The sequence below is a fragment of the Sapajus apella genome, unplaced genomic scaffold (assembly GCF_009761245.1).
Source record: "Sapajus apella isolate SASKATOON/1434 unplaced genomic scaffold, GSC_monkey_1.0 scaffold10, whole genome shotgun sequence".
In the NCBI taxonomy this organism is placed as follows: domain Eukaryota; kingdom Metazoa; phylum Chordata; class Mammalia; order Primates; family Cebidae; genus Sapajus; species Sapajus apella.
In genome coordinates, this window is record NW_022436950.1 from 2,583,650 (window position 1) to 2,599,963 (window position 16,314).

General features: G+C 43.7%; 1 protein-coding gene across 6 annotated transcripts in view; it reads right to left on the bottom strand.

Moving 5' to 3' along the window:
- Positions 1–1,445: 1,445 nt before the first annotated feature.
- The window catches only part of LRRFIP1 (LRR binding FLII interacting protein 1), a 159,744-nt gene continuing 144,875 nt past the window's right edge, over positions 1,446–16,314 (bottom strand). For 5 of the 6 annotated variants that reach the window (XM_032277811.1, XM_032277810.1, XM_032277813.1 and 2 more), the window contains 5 exons: positions 12,719–12,768; positions 10,232–10,349; positions 9,464–9,543; positions 7,939–8,043; positions 1,883–2,338 (listed from right to left, as the gene is read on the bottom strand). In XM_032277811.1, coding sequence (XP_032133702.1) covers positions 2,228–2,338; positions 7,939–8,043; positions 9,464–9,543; positions 10,232–10,349; positions 12,719–12,768 — 464 coding nt within the window. In that variant the 3' untranslated portion in view covers positions 1,883–2,227. Of the gene's footprint in view, positions 2,339–7,938; positions 8,044–9,463; positions 9,544–10,231; positions 10,350–12,718; positions 12,769–16,314 lie in introns of all 6 variants that reach the window. The other variant, XM_032277809.1, reaches the window with a different exon arrangement.

Here is a 16,314-nt window from a genome sequence, read left to right on the forward strand (position 1 = left end):
GGCATGAGCCACCACGCCCAGCAAAAACGCCATCCTCTCAGGGCAGTGAGACAGCTGGGAATCGATGCCTTGTAGCCCCGTACTTACCAGCTGAGACTTCTGGCCAGTGAACCTTCTTGGGCCCTGGTTCCCTCATCTGTAATGTGGATTCATAACAGCATCTACCTCATAAAATTTCTGTGCAAATGAAACAAGTGAAAATATGTGAAAATTACACTAGTGAAAAATACCCAAAAGCGTTAGCAGACTGCTGAGCATGTCTGCGTGCTGTATGGGTGTTTGCTACTGGTGTTATTTGTGAGTGACATAGATATTTTCCTGGTTCAACATGTCTGTATTCAGATGTTGTGGAAGAAACCTTGAGGATGAGACAATGAACTGAACATCTCCCCTTTGCTGATGGATCCAGCATGGTCAGGACAGGATCCCTGAGGGACTTCATCCAGCTTCCTTCCATCTTCCTGTTCATATGGTGCCCAGTGTGCAGTGTGGGTCTCCCAGTGGCACCCACCTGCCAGCATGTTTTGCTCACCTGTCCTGACCTGTGGTTTCCTTCTTGCCAGTGTTGGCCCCCAGCCCCTTGTAACTTGTCTGCCCACTTATATATCCTCTGCACAAGAAATACAAAAATCTGTTTATTTTAATAGAGATTTCATCTCTTTCTTAATGCAATGCAGCTGTGTATGTCCTGGATCCATACAGTTCTGGGAGGATGGACGCTGGTGATCTTTAGCATTATGCTGGGTGTGTTTTCTTTCTTTCTTTCTTTTTTTTTTTTTGTTTTTTGAGACGGAGTCTTGTAGTGTCCCTAGGCTGGAATGCAGTGGTGTGATCTTGGCTCACTGCAACTTCCACCCTCCTGAGTTCACGCACTTCTCCTGCCTCAGCCTCCTGAGTAGCTGGATTACAGGCGCACACTACCACACCTGGCTAATGTTTGTATTTTTAGTAGAGACAGGGTTTCACTACATTGGCTAGGCTGGTCTCCAACTGCTGGGATTACAGGCATGAGCCACTGCACCCGGTCATGTTTTCTTAATTATACACCCTGAACTCACAATCCTTACTCCATCATTCTCCATGTGTTAAGACTAGATATGGTTTTGGATGATACTAACTTGGTTTCCACTAATGTCCCGAAGCTGGCTGGCTTCACCAGCTATGTTTGAAATACCACATATATGAACAGTCACTAGAAATCAGCAGGTAGCTAACGTTTTTACTTTTGTCCTTGACAATATCGCCATAATCTCTACTGTTACCTACTTCTTCACTTCGCTTTTTAAGTGCACTCATTCTGCGAAAATGCCTTTGTTTTAAATGGAAAGAAAAATGAATTGACTTGATAGTCTTAAAAAATAAAAAGGTGACCCAAAATATACATAACCATTAATACGAAATTAAAGATCTTCTTTCTCAGTGGAAAAAAATTAAAACCATGTTGCTGAAGTCTCTCAACATTTCATTTTTTTATTTTTCTAATAGTACATTCTTTAAAAGAAGTTAACAACTTCAATTCCAAATGTAAGGATTAAATAATGCAAATGAAAAGCTGTCATTTTCAGTGTAACTATTGCCTAATTACCCTGGAAAAAAGTATTCTTATGACTGAACTGATGCAAAAATCCCTTAGAAAAGCTTCATTTGTTGCCTGTAAAGAGTCTTCTTAAGGTCACTTTTACTTCTAGACCACCCCCTTGTTTCCAGTGAAAGAGTTTTGCTTGGTAATGGCTTGTGGTTCCACAGTGTTTTGTGTATGAAAAGCATAGACTAAGAGATACTACTGAAGTCGCTCAAATTGTAGATTCTGCCATGAAAGGAAGTCCCAACACTGTAACATTTCCCCTTAATCTTCAGCAAGACACATGAAAAAAAAAAACTGAAGTCCCAACTGAATCTTTACTTTGATCACCATTTCCATTGGCATTCAGAGGCTGCTGTGCGGTCAGACACAGAGCCCCCTCGAGGCCCCCGTGTGCTTATGAAGTACCTGCAGGTTCTGAGTGTCGGCCCCAGCCCGGGTCAGGGGTCTGCAGACAGAGGCACCTGGTGGCTGCTGGGGCTCCCTTGGATGAGCCATGGCATGGGACCCCCTAAGCACCAAGCTCGCCACGGTCTTCTTCTCTCAGAAGGCAGGGGAAGAAGCAGCGCTCCCAGACAGGACAGAGAAAAGCCTATGAAACAATGCTCTCCAGTCACCAACCAGCTGCCTGTTCAGAGCTAGAATTTACTGCTGGGACAAGAGTGCACTCCTATTTGCTTTCATTTTTTCCAGACGCTTCACTAAGTGGCCGTTGCTCACCTCGAGCTCTTCTGTTTTATCCAATGCAGAGCGGAGCTGGGAACAGAGAAAAGGCAGTGAGCTTTGAGGAACTGGCTTCCTCCAGACATCACAGGGTTCTGTGTTGCCAAAATTCCAGTCCTACTGAAAAATAGAATGATAACTTGGACCCTGGTCACTCATGATGCCCTTTCTCCTCTGAAACAACTGGACCCAAGAGAGAAAACACTCTTGGGGATCCCAATGGTTTCTTTTTTCCTTTTTTTGCGATGGAGTCTTGCTCTGTCATCTGGGCTAGAGTGCAGTGTTATTTGCACTACACCTCCCGGGTTCAAGCAATTCTCTAGACTCAGCCTCCCAACTAGCTGGGACTACAGGAGCACAATACCACACTCAGCTAACTTTTTGTATCTTTAGTAGAGACAGGGTTTCACCATGTTGGTCAGGCTGGTCTCAAACTCCTGACAGCAGGTGATCCATCCTCCTCGGTCTCCAAAAGTGCTGGGATTACAGGCGTGAGCCACTGCACCCAGCTGGGATCCTGATGGTTTCACAAAAGGTAAGTGAGGCATGAGGTAAACAAACACAACAAGAGTTGAGCTTGGACTGCATGGAGGAGGCGGTCCCCACAGCCCTAGCAGCCAGAGTCCAAGGCAGGAATGCCTGAGGCCAAGACAGCCACACCTGGGAGCCAGGGCCACAGAGCTGAGAGTCAGGCAGAAGATGAGCTGTAGAAGCCACATTAGTAGGGCATGGTCTGGACCCACAGGTAGCAGGGCAGTGAAGGTGCCCTAAGCTGGGAGAACATGGGTTTGGAGGGGTCACAAGAATAGAGTCTATGGCTCTGCTTTCAACCCAAAGCACTCAAGGAGGGTTGTTTGGGTCCTGGGACATAAGTCCTGCCCCCACCTCAGCAGCAGAGGCAGAAGCAAGCCCTTTTTGCAGTTTCCACAAGTTAAGCCTGGAGCATTCCTACAAATTAAAATAAAGCATAAGCTCACAACATTAAATACAGGAGGTGACAAACAATTTGAGTGAGAGTCAACAGAAGCAATAAATGACAGAATTAGACCCCCAAAGACTGAGCATGTTTCAACTGTCAGATATAGAAAGCAGAACAGCTGTGTATGAAATATTTAAAGAATAAGAATACAATTAAAAAGAGGACATACATAAACATGCAACAAGAAACTATCAAGAATGAAGATACTTTTTTTAAAAAAAAGGTGGACTGGAAAACCTTTAAAAAAAACTTGAGGGATTGTGCAACAGAGAGAGGTAAGGAGATAGAAAACATGAGAGATGCTTAAAAAATGACGGTCACAATAAGAATCTCTAATATCCTCTGATTAGAGTTCCGGGGGGAATGTGGAGAGACTAAAACAAGAGGAATTATTTAAGGAGCTAATGGTTGAATATTTTCCCAAATCAATTTTTAAAAAGACTTCATAGATCCAAGAAACACTATATATCTCAAGCAGAAAGATTGCAATAAACCACATCTAACAGTAAAACTGTAGAAAATCAAAGACAAAGAGAACCTGAATGAAACTAGAGAAGAAAAAAAGGTCCCCTGCAAAGGATCCACCGTCCTTTCTCAACAGCTCAATGGAGGCCATAATTGCTATAATCGCTGAGGAAAATGACCACCACGCAGAACTGCATATCCCTCAATACTACTCTCCAAGAACAAGGCTGAAACCAAAACATGTATAAACAAAAGCAGGGAATTCTCCACCAAGAAGTCTGCTCTAAAAGAATTTCTACAGTGTGTACTTCAGAGAGGAGGAAAAGGATTCTAGTACAGTCTGAGACACTAACAGAAAAGACATGTAATATGGCCAATATGTAGCTATGACGAACAAACGTGGGCGATATAAATCAACAACACCACCACAACAATAGTATCATCTGATAAGTGGGATTTATGAAGGTCAAAAGTATTTATGTGTGAATATACATGTATACACACACATATACACATATGTGTGGGTTTGTACATGTCAGGCAGGAAAGCGAAGCTGAAGTGCTCAGAAGTCTATTGCACAGAGGGCAGTAGAGATAGTGTTCCACTTTAATACCCCACGAGTGATGACTGAAAGAATAGAAATTGAATGTAAAATTTAAATTTGGAGAGAGGAAAAGGACACACAAAAGACAGGATAAATGGTCATCCATAGTCAGATGGTGAAAACAAGTCAAATATACCAGTGACAATGGACTAAAGGCTGTGCTAACATACCCAGATTTCGGATTCACTTAAAAACCACTGCCACCTAGCTATATGCATCCGAAAAGATAATCTAAAGCGTAACAACACAGGGAAGACGAATCCAAGGGATGGAAAAATCAGAAGAGGACAAATACTAACCAAAAGAAAGCTGATGCAGCCACATGAATACCCGACAAGGCCAGCAGCAGGGACCGAGAGGGTTACCACAAAATGATAACAGGTTAACTCATCCAGAGGATATCAGAATTTTAAACACTAGTATCAATAGCCTGAAAATATATAGGAGAAATAGGCAGAATGAGACAAATCCACCATCATCTATTGGAAAAGTTTGACAAGTCTCTATGAGCCACTGAGAATTTAAGTGGACAAAAGAAATCAGATCTGAACTCACACTTCACAAGTTTGATCGGTGGAAGTATACAGAATTTTGCACCCATAAATCAGAGGTTACACATTCTTAAGCACATCGGAGACATTTACAAAAGTGAATCCTGTGTCAGGCCATTCAGCAAGTATTAACAAATTTCAAAGACCAGGTATAACAGAGACCACATTCTCTGACCATAACAAAATTAAGCTAGAAAGTTAAATGGGTCAGGCACCGTGGCTCATGTTTGTAATCTCAGCACTTTGGGAGGCCGAGGTGGGTGGATCACCTGAGGTCAGGTGTTCAAGACTAGCCTGGCCAACATGGTGAAACCCTGTCTCTACTAAAAATACAAAAATTAGCCAGGGGTGGTGGCTAATTTTTGTATTTTTAGTAATTCTTCCCAAGTGATTCTAGCTACTTGGGAGGCTGAGGCAGGAGAATTGCTTGAGCCTGGGGAGTGGAGGTTGCAGTGAGCCGAGATTGCACCATTGCACTCCAATCTGGGCAACAGAGTGAGACTCGGTCTCAAAAAAAAAAAAAAAAGAAAAGAAAAAGTTAAATGAAAAAATTTCACATTTTAAAAAGGTATATTTCTAAATAACTCCTGAGTTAAAACATAATGGCAATGTGAAAACAGAAACATGCTGACTGAAACAGTCTACATCAACACGTGTGGGCTGCAGCAAGAGTGGCACGTTGAGGGGTGGGCCAGGGAAGTGGAAGGAACATCTGGAGCGTGGCAAGGGCACAGGAGCTGCCATGGGTCCCACACATGCATGCAGATGCACGAGCTAAGCTGCGGGTGAAGAATCGACCCCCAGGATCTTCAGAAATGTGATTTTGCTAGAATGGACAAAGCATTTCTCAATACTGCCGTCCAAGAACAAGGCTGAAACCAAAACACGTATAAACAAAACCAGAATTCACCAGCAAGAAGGCTGCTCTAAAAGAACTTCTACAGTGTGTACTTCAGGGAGGAGGAAAATGATTCCAGTACAGTCTAAGACACTAACAGGAAAGGCATGTAAAATGGCCAATATGTAGCTATGGCAAAGAAACGTGGGCGATATAAATCAACAACACCACCACCACAACAATAGTATATCTGATAAGTGGGATTTAAGCAGGTCAAAAATATTCATGTGTGGATGTACATGTATATGTACACACATATACACATGTATGTCAGTATGTGCATGTCAGGCTTGAAGAAGGGAGGGCCTGAGGCTCTGACAGCATTTTCAAGGGGTTGCACCCTTTGCTGGTGAGGGACTGTTGAGGGGCTAAGAACTGAGGTGGCATGGAGGGGCATGTGGGTGAAGAAAGAGTTTTAAAGAGGACAGAAGGCCGGGTGCGGCGGCTCATGCCTGTAATCGCAGCATTTTGGGAGGCCAACAGAGGAGGATCACCTGAGGTCAGGAGTTCAAGACCAGCCTGGCCAACATGGAGAAACCCCTTCTCTATAAAAATACAAAAATTAGCCAGGCATGATGGCGAGTGCCTATAATCCCAGCTACTTGGGAGGCTGAGGTGGGAGGCTTGAACCTGGGAGGTGGAAGTTGCAGTGAGCTGACATGGTGCCACTGCACTCCAGCCTGGGCAACAGAGTGAAACTCTGTTTCAAAATATAATAAAAAAATAAATAAAGAGGAGAGAAATTGCATCTTTGGTTTCTCCTCAACAGTCCCCTTCCTACAGTTTAAATACAAAAGGAGTGAGTCTTTTCTTTTTTTGTTGAAACAGGCTCTTGCTCTGTCACCCCAGGCTGGAGTACAGTGGCATGCTCATGGCTCAAAGCAGCCTCCACCTCCCAGGCTCAATCAGTCCTCCTGCCTCAGCCTCTGAAGTAGCTGGGACTACAAGCATGGGCCACCACACCTGGCTAATTCGTTTTTTGCAGTTTATGTAGACCGGGTTTCACCATGTTGCCCAGGCTAGTCTTGAACTCCTGAGCTCAAGCGATTTGCTTGGCCTCCCAAAGTGCTGGGATCACAGGCGTGAGCCACCACGCCTCTGCTCAAAACCCTGCACAAGCTCCCACTTTACTCACAGGAGGAGCCCAAGTCCTATCCATGGCCTCCAGGGCCCTGCCTCACAGGCTGGGGTGCTCTGACTGCTCCCTTCACCGCCTCTCCCCCTGCTCACTCGACCTGCACTGCTCTGACTGTTCTCTGACAAAGGCAGTGCCTTGCCCACAGCTCTCCCCGCACGTGCTCATCCCTTACGAGGAGGGCTCTCTCCCAGTGCCACCTGGCTCACTTCCTGGCCTGCTCAGGCCTATCCTTATATGCCACGAGAAGGAACATCTTCCGAGGCCACCTACCTAAAACTGCCTGGCCTGGGCCATTCCACGCTCCAGCCCCTCTCCTGCCTGTGGTCATTTACTGACCTCCCTCTTCCAGAACATAGGCTCTATGGAGGCAGAGGCTTCTGTCTGTTAAGGTCACAGCTGCATCTCCAGCACCTGAACCTGTGCCCGGCATGCAACAGATGCTGTAAATATTTGTTGAAGTATTTGCCAGGTGTCTTCAGTAAGGTAAAATAGGTGCTTTAATTGGGAAGCATGGTAATTTGGGAGTGTGACCAGCAGGTGGAGTGACAGCAGCTCGGCTTCTCAAGGGCACTTTCCATAGGGTGACCCCAGATAGCTGTGGCCTGGCCCTGGTGCCACACCCAGCTCTGGGCCACAGTAGGCCCCTGGGCTCCTGGTCTTCTACCCAGGCTCATTCTGCATGACACAAAAAATATTCGGAGCATAAGAGGGCTGGCTACTCCTTTATCTCATTACCTTGTCACTGATGGACAAATCCTCCTATAGGAGATGCTCAAAACTGTCGGGTGAACCAGTTGATGCTAGCGAGGTCTGGCCCTAAGCTCTAACTGGCGGAGCTACACCTTCCTTTATTGAGACACCAGCACTACAGAGTGGTGTGGAATGATCTGACAATGACCAGCCCAGGGGCAGATGTCACAGAAAATCTTCCCTGTACTGTCCCCACTAGAGAAATGCTTGCGGCCGTTCTCTACCTAGAAATTGCCTAGGAAATTTACCTCTCTTTGGAGTTTCCGTTTTTCAGCCTTAAGTTCATCTTCTATTTTTTCTGCATTTTCAGCCGCTGATTTGTAACGTGATACTTGACTCTCTAACCTTATTACCTAAAAGGTAGAAAAAAACCATATGTATAAACGGGTGGGCCTATTTTCTTTCTTCAGTTGCTTTGAGATCCAAGGGTGTGATTTAATAAAATGGGAAAATACACCATGCAAATACTTGTAACATTTTGGACTATGGTGTGTGTTTGAGCCAAGCAAGCTATTAGTTCATATTTCTGGGCGACCCCGTGCTGACACGATGGGGACTCATTTCCTCTGATCCCATCCACCAGGGTGGCTTCCACAGTGCTGGCGCCTTGCTGCCTGCTTCTTCTCCCCCCGGGTGGGCTGTTCTGTTGGAAACAGACTAGTACGTCCAGGCAGAGCGGTGCTGGTAAGGCACGGGTTGCACCGGGACCTCGGCTCCAGTCTAATCTCTCCTGGGTGTGGTGGGGGTGGGAGGAGGAGAGGACAGGGCGAAGAGTGAAAGGAGGAGCCTTCGGCATGGCATTCCCCAGCCAAGGTTCTGAAATGAAAGACGGCAGCAGCGAAGGGCTGCCGGGCACCTTCATTCTGCTGCAATCAAAAGCATGCATCATCTCTACATGTGCTGTTCTCATTTCTGTTTCTATACACATTCCAGAAATTTCCAGCCAAGTATACCCACAATGGAGGGGGAAATGGTACCTGTTTTTTTCCTCTTTCTGCTAGAACACAAATTGCCCCAGCGCCCAGTGTACTAGAGGCAGGGGTGCCCCCATGTCTAGACACCAGGGAGGGCTGGCCTGGCTGCCAGAGAAAGGCTAAAAACCCAGGCAAGAGGACATCCCAGTATGATGTGTTTTTTAGTTAACTAAATTATTATTTATTTATTTTATTTTATTTTAGAGACAAAGTCTCCCTCTGTCACCCAGGCTGGAGTGCAGTGGTGTGATTTCAGCTCACTGCAGCCTCTGACACTCTAGTTCAAGCGATTCTCCTGCTTCAGCTTCCCGAGTAGCTGAGATTACAGGCATCTGCCACCACGCCTGGCTAATTTTTGTATTTTTAGGTAGAAACAGGGTTTCACTACGTTGGTCAGGCTGGCTCAAATTCCTGACCTTCAGTGATCTGCTTGTCTCAGCCTCCCAAAATGCTGGGATTACAGGTGTGAGTCACTGCACCTGGCCAATTAACTAAATTTTTTTTAAAGAACAAAATTTTAAACCCTCCCAAGCCACATTAGCTATTTTCTACAACTGCCTGTTGTTGATAAAGAGTTGGTATCTACTCTAACAACTTAAATTCTAAGAATTAATTCCTTCCTACTTGCTCTCTGTCAGAAATGAATGGAAAGGCTTGCTGTCTTATCCTTCTTAGGATGTTTTATGGTTCTAAAAATCTTGGCTCTTTTTTTGGTCCTCAGCCTTTTGGGGCTGTTTCTAGCAAGTTCTAGCAAAACTTCGGTTAATCATCAGTTCTGCCCGTTATTGCTTACACGTACATTTTGTTCTAATGCAGTTATCTCTTGCTCAGATTTTGCAAGTTTAAATTTGAGGTCGCTGATCTGTCTGTTGGCATCCCCTAAAGGTTGAAAGAGAAGGAAAATCTGTTAAGCTCTTGGGCTTTTCAAATATTAAAACAATAGTTCCTGGGAACCAAGCCCTTACTTTGTAATCGCCTCGCAAATCTGTTAGTTCTGGCCCTGCCTCCACAACCTGCCAGAGCTGAGAAGAGAAGGCACTCTCTCCCCATGAACCCAGGCTGGGAAAGTGCCTTCTGTCCCTGTGCTTGGGGCAGGAGACCCCGGGCAAGAGAGCGCCTGGGAGTGAGAGGACAGAGAAATGGTGGGGGGTAGGGGAAGGGGCGAGAGAGACTGGGCGTAATTTTATCTCTCAAGACTGTTTTCAGTTTATTGGCGTTAAAAAAGCCTTTCCTTTTCTTTCATACAACCTAGAGATCAAAAGATTGCTGTATCCAGCAAAGTAAATGTGGTTTCCATCAGCGCAACCTGTGGTGGTATCTTGGTACACATTTTTGGGCACCTGTTCTATTTCATAGGCTCAGAGAGAAACACCCTTGTTCTATCCACCTACCCACCCTTGTTCTTGCCCATAAGAAGACATCCTTGTGCTTTTATTTTCAAGGGCTTTTGTGGGGATGTGAGGGAATGAGGGCATTCTTTGCTATGACAGTTTTTCTCTGCTAGCACAATATACTAATACAGCACATCTGAAAGAATTCACTTTTCTACACAAGAATTGACATTTACTTTGTAGGTCCATTACATGCATGTCTGTCCCGTTTTCCAAGACATTATCTTCAGATCGAAGGTTATCTAGTTTGCCAATCTTCTGTCTCTCCTCCAGCTGCCCTTTGAGTTTCTTAATCTGAAAACACCCGCCAGCAAAATATGTTAATTTCTCTATTCTAAATGAGACTGAAAAGCCGAAGTTAGAGCCCATCAGAAAGGAAGCAGCATGTCAATTGACAGAAGGAACTTTCGGTCCATCAGTACTCTTCTCAGAAATACAATTCAATGTACAGTGAATGAAAATGAATTACTCTGTAACTCTAGGAGAAAAGTCATTTGTTTGCTTTTTTTTGAGGCGGAGTTTCATTCTTGTTGCCCAGGCTGGAGTGCAGTGGCATGATCTCGGCTCACTGCAATCTCCACCTCCTGGGCTCAAGCAATTCTGCCTCAGCTTCCTGAGTAGCTGGGATTACAGGCATGCATCACCACGCCTGGCTGATTTTTTACTTTTGGTAGAGACAGAGTTTCTCCATGTTGGTCAGGCTGGTCTTGAACTCCTGACCTCGGGTGATCTACCTGCCTTGGCCTCCCAAAGTGCTGGTATTACAGGTGTGAGCCACTGTGCCCAGTGAGAAGTCATTTCTAAAGTGAAATTCCTCTAGGACTCAGGAGGAGAATGTACATGAAATACATGCAATATTTAAGACTCAGTAAGTCAGCATGCTATTCACTTTCTCTTTATTTACTGAGAAACCAGAAAGGGCCAATTGGAGCCTTCTGGGCTCCGATATATTGTAATTAATTCCCCCAAAAGTCGTGTGCTTTCTCACAGAGTCCAGACAAGCTCCCGGTATGTTCAGAGGCAGTTGGCCAGCTTTCAGGGAGTTGTTCTCTGGTTAGCTTTCCTCTCTGTAGGTCAGAAAGAATCATGTCCAGTCGTCCCTCGGTATCTGTGGGGGAATCTGTGGATGCTCAAGTCCCTGATATAAGATGGTGCAGCATTTGCATAAACCTACATGCATCCCCCTGTACACTTTAAATCATCCCTAAATTCCTTATAATACCCAACACAACGCCTACAACTCACTTCATTCATGTGGATTCGGTGCAGGACTCCATGCAGGGCAAATTCTAGTTTTGCTTTTTGGAACTTTGTGTAATTTATGTTTTTTTTTTTTTTTTTTTAATATATTTTAATCCATGTTGGTTGAATCCACAGATATGGAACCCGTGGATATGGACGGCTGATTGTATAGCTGGAATTGCATTTAACAGTCAATGACTGCAGAATTTTCTGGCATCTAATTGGCGGGGTCTCCCGGGGCTTTTCATGTTCAACTTTGAATCTATGAAGAATTGTTGCAGGTGATCACCTGCCTTCGTACCCCACACACCAGGCACGGGAGACCCCTAATTAAATACAAACCAAAAGTGCATGCTGCTTTAAGGAAATAAGTATAGAACTTGTGAACGCATGTTTTCTAAAGATCACAGGAACTTCAAGAGAATCTTCCTACCATATTTAGTGCTTTTTTCAATTTTCAGAGAATCTTCAACAGCATGGTAGAAAGTAAGGCAAATACATTCGTTAGGCTTATGAGGAGAAATGAGAGGAAAGTGATTTTAGAGTGATTTAATCACTATCCTGCATATAAAAAGATCAAATAGAACAACTGTACAGTATTTCTTTACTTTTTTTTTTTTTTTTTTGAGATGGAGTCTTGCTCTGTCACCCAGGCTGGAGGGCAGTGGTGTGATCTCGGCTCACTGCACCTCTACTTCCTGGGTTCAAGGATTCTCCTGCCTCAGCCTCCCCAGTACTGGGATTACAGGAGCCTGCCACCATGCCTGGCTAATTTTTGTGTTTTTAGTAGAGATAGGGTTTCACCATGTTGGCAGGCTGGTCTTGAACTCCTGACCTCAAGAGATCCGCCTGCCTCGGCCTCCCAAAGTGCTGGGATTACATGTATGAGCCACTGTGCCCGGCCCACTATTTCTTGAGGTAGGAGAAAGCAATGAAGATAAACATGGCTAAAACAAGTTTAATCAGCTGTAACAAAGAAATATCTGTGAGACAGGGGTGCTGATCACCAAGAGTACAAAACTGACTTTTACGGACAAACAGCCCATATGGAAAGAGAAGTGCTGTTTGGAATGACTCAGTAATGCCCTTGTTTCTCAATGGTTAATCATTAATATTCTTAATGATCAACATTGATATTTACTTTAAGCAACAATTCAGTGAAATGCAACAAATTCAGTTGCAAGGCTTTGAGACTTTGAGCCATCCTCATTAAGCCTGGTATGACTCAGGATGTTCTCTTATGATTAAAATATCAACTTTCTGTTCTATTTGGATAATATTCTTAAGAACACCAGTTGGCTTGATAATTACTTTCAGACATGATGAACTTAGGGGTTTTCTGAGTAAGCAAGAAGAAAGGATAGGCAGGTGGTTTCAGGTGCCCTGTTCAAGAGCCGGTGAACTAATAAAAAGATTGTTACCTGTTCCAATAAGCATTCCCGTTCATCGATCAGCTTTTTCAGCCTAATATCTAAAGAAATCAGAAAGACACAGGTTTAGGTGAATCCATGTGCCGTGCCTTTCAGCACATTGTGAAACTGAAGAATGATAGTTCAGGTTAGTGAAATGAATGATGAAAGTAGTTATACACGTACCACGGTGAATGAGGCCACAGACAGGACGGGGGAAGAATTCAGCCAAGGGGGGTTGGGTCAACCTCCCAGAACATGCTTCACGTCAGGGCAGCATCCGGCTGCATGCAAACAGGCTGCTAATCTTCTACCTTAGGTTAGCATGCAAGAATGCTAGGGCCAAACCACGCTGCAACACAAGATCTCACAGGCTTCATGGTTTAACATCATTAGCAATGTACAAACACCGAGAATCGCAGTTCAATAGCACCAATGTTTTGATCAGCCTCGCCTTTACATCCCAGATGTATTTATCTTTCTAATCTCTCTCATAGACTCATCGATGTCAGTGTTGTGACTATCTGTTTATAACCTAAGTCCACTAGCACGTCTGCTAACCCAGTTATCAAGCTGTTGTTCTTTGGAGGAAAAAGGCAGTAATGGTTTAAGTGTCTATAATTCCTCTTGCCCCTGATGTGTAAGGATCCATATATGTAAGCATCTATAAATTCCAAACATCTCTCTGAAGGAGTGTCAAGTACTATATTCTTCGGATGAGGGGGGAAACCAAGGTTTGGGGAGGGTTTAGAGTTTTGGGCAAAATCCCCCATCAGTTTAAAGGCACCATCGGATGCTGGAGTGATGGCAGTGATGATTACGTGTGCTGCGCACTCTCTCTGACACACGTACAGTTCTAGCAGCTTTGACATCATGAGCTTGTTTCGGCCCCAGAAACCCTATGGGTGGGATTCATTACAGTATTCTTCCTTCTATAGATGTGGCCCAGAATCACTAAGCAACTTTCTTAAGGCCTCACAGCCCAGGCACAGAAACACGCCCCTAACCACTGCAGCCACTGTTTTTCCAGATCTAAACTCACATCTGAGTCAGACCCTGACTCAAAGCTCTTAGCCTACTGGGACGCTGCTTTCACGTGGCCTACCTCCAGATTCTTCACAGAAGGCAAAAAACTAACCTTGATTAGCCATGTGAAAAGAATATAATTCATATAAAATGCATGTTCGTTTTCATTTAAAAAATCATCTAGCCACATGCTAATCCAAGTTACATTTTTCTCTAATTATGTTTTCCACAGATCCTAAGTTGTTTTGAAAGGAATAAAACACCAGATAATGTTAAGCACAATATAAATTAAATTTATGATCCTTTTGAGTCCTATTTTAATTTACAGTCAAGTTACTTCTGACAGATGTTTTACTCTTTCCCTCCCATAACCCATCCAACACTGAAACAAAACATTTTTGTAGTTATAAACCTGATTCTTTTGTCCAGTATCACTTTTCATTTTCTTACATGTTTTAATACTCCTACATACAAAAGCTACAGGCATCATAAGAAACACTGAATACATCTGAATGTGGTCTTGAAGCTCAAGTATCTATCGTACAACTTTTATTATTTTCTTCTAGCAGACTTCAAATATTCTAGATAGGCACTAGAAAATAAGTGTTAAAATGTAATGAGTGCAAGCAAAATCGATAAAGATAATCTGACATTTAGTCATGAGAGTATTAAAAATAGAGAAGAAACTTTTATAGAAAAGAAATTTTAAAGCTTGAGAAGAAAACAAGAAGGAAAGAGTTTCAAGAAAATGGAAAAAGGAATGAAGCAAAATAATTTGACATGAAGAAAATAACAGTACTGGTTTTCATAGCATTAAAAACCAGCCAGTCTAATTTGTTGACTAAATAGTGGCACATCACTGATAAATTTATTTTGTCCATTTAGTTGAAAAAATTTTCCCTGTATCAGCCACCAGCCATTCACATGTTGAAAAATATCTCGGAGAGGCAGTAGATAGGGGCAAAGAGAAAGAACAAAAGGATTTTCCTTTTGAAAGACAACGTTTTTTCCATGTACGACTATCACATGGAACAAGTACATATTCTGAACATAAAACATGCACACACAAACACCACGCCCTTCCCTTAGGGGCCCAGATGTTTGGAACAAATCTTACTGTTGTATTCCCTTGGCTGTACAGGATGGGGGGTGTCTCCCAGAAAAGGAGTCTATAAATAGAAAACAGGAAACCCAAACTGTCTAAACTCCCCAGAATTAGCATTCGGGGTCCTAGTGAAGGTGAAAATTTAAGTGTTCAGTTCATAAGGTCTTCTGTTAATTGCAAATATTAAAAATGACAAAAAGTGATCAAGGTCATACATCTCTTTTAAGTTCATACATTCTTGAAAACTGTTTAAAAACTTGATTGCTGCCCAACCTTTGTATGACAACCCATAACTATACTTAATTCTACTTTTGAAGGAAGACATATTTATATACGGGAGCTATGTTCTGGTTTGGAACTGAAAAATATCCAAGCTTTTTGATTTCATGTGTCAGTAACCAATGTTTTTCTCTATTCTGTGTGAGAATGAAACCCCAGTGGCCTAGGTTCCTCTGGGGATGTGACTGGCAGGCAACCTTTCAATTCTTTTCTGAGTCTGAGTCTTTGACGCTGAAATCTCTCTAAATTGCCTTATATATTTCCATGCCTTCTTACATGGAGTATACCTAAGTCAACTTTCTTTTTCTTTCTTTCTTTTTTCTGAGACAGGGTTTCATTCCATCGCCCAGGCTGGAGTGCAGTGGCATGATCAGGAGTCACTGCAGCTCCAACCTCCCAGGTTCAGGTGTTTCTCCCACCTCTGCCTCCTGAGTAGCTGGGACTACAGGCACACACCATCACGCCTGGCTAATTGTTTGTATATATTTTTTTTTGGTAGAGATGGGCTTTCACCATGTTGCCCAGGCTGAGCTTGAACTCCTGTGTGCATGTGATCCGCCTGCCTCAGCCTCACAAAGTGCTGGGATTATAGGTGTGAGCCACTGTGCCCAGCCTCAACCATTTCTTGGTACGTTAAGGGTTTTCACAGTAATGCCAATTACTGTGCTTGGCTATAAAGTCATTACGCTGGAGAGCAAACAACTGATGCTCAGAATGAAGGCTCTGAAATCATTGAGACATGATTTGGTGTTTGGGTGTTCAGAAGTCTTTCTTTTCCCTTCTTTTTTGCTCACTGATTTTCATCTGTCCATTCCCCACTGGAGGGCTGGGTCCTAGCTGCTTGTTCACTGGCATAGTGGCCTCCATAAGTGATCAAACGTGTTTATAATTAAACAAATGAGTGGTGAATCCCTGAGATGGCTGGATGGCTGAGCTGAGGGATGTGATGTGTGTCCAGCGTCCTGCAAGGTGCTGGTGAACAACATGGGAAAGAACCTAAAATGGCTTGATGATCTCACCATTTAGGGATCTTGGCTGTTGACCCACGTTCCTAGAGCCCTTTAAAGAGAGGAATGCGAGCTGTTTCCAGCATGCATTCCAATAGAAATGCAGCTTTGCTAAAGTTAGAGACAAACGAAAACCCTGTCAAGTCCTATAGAGCCCTTGGACTTGATTTCCTAGTGAGCCTCAGGTTTTC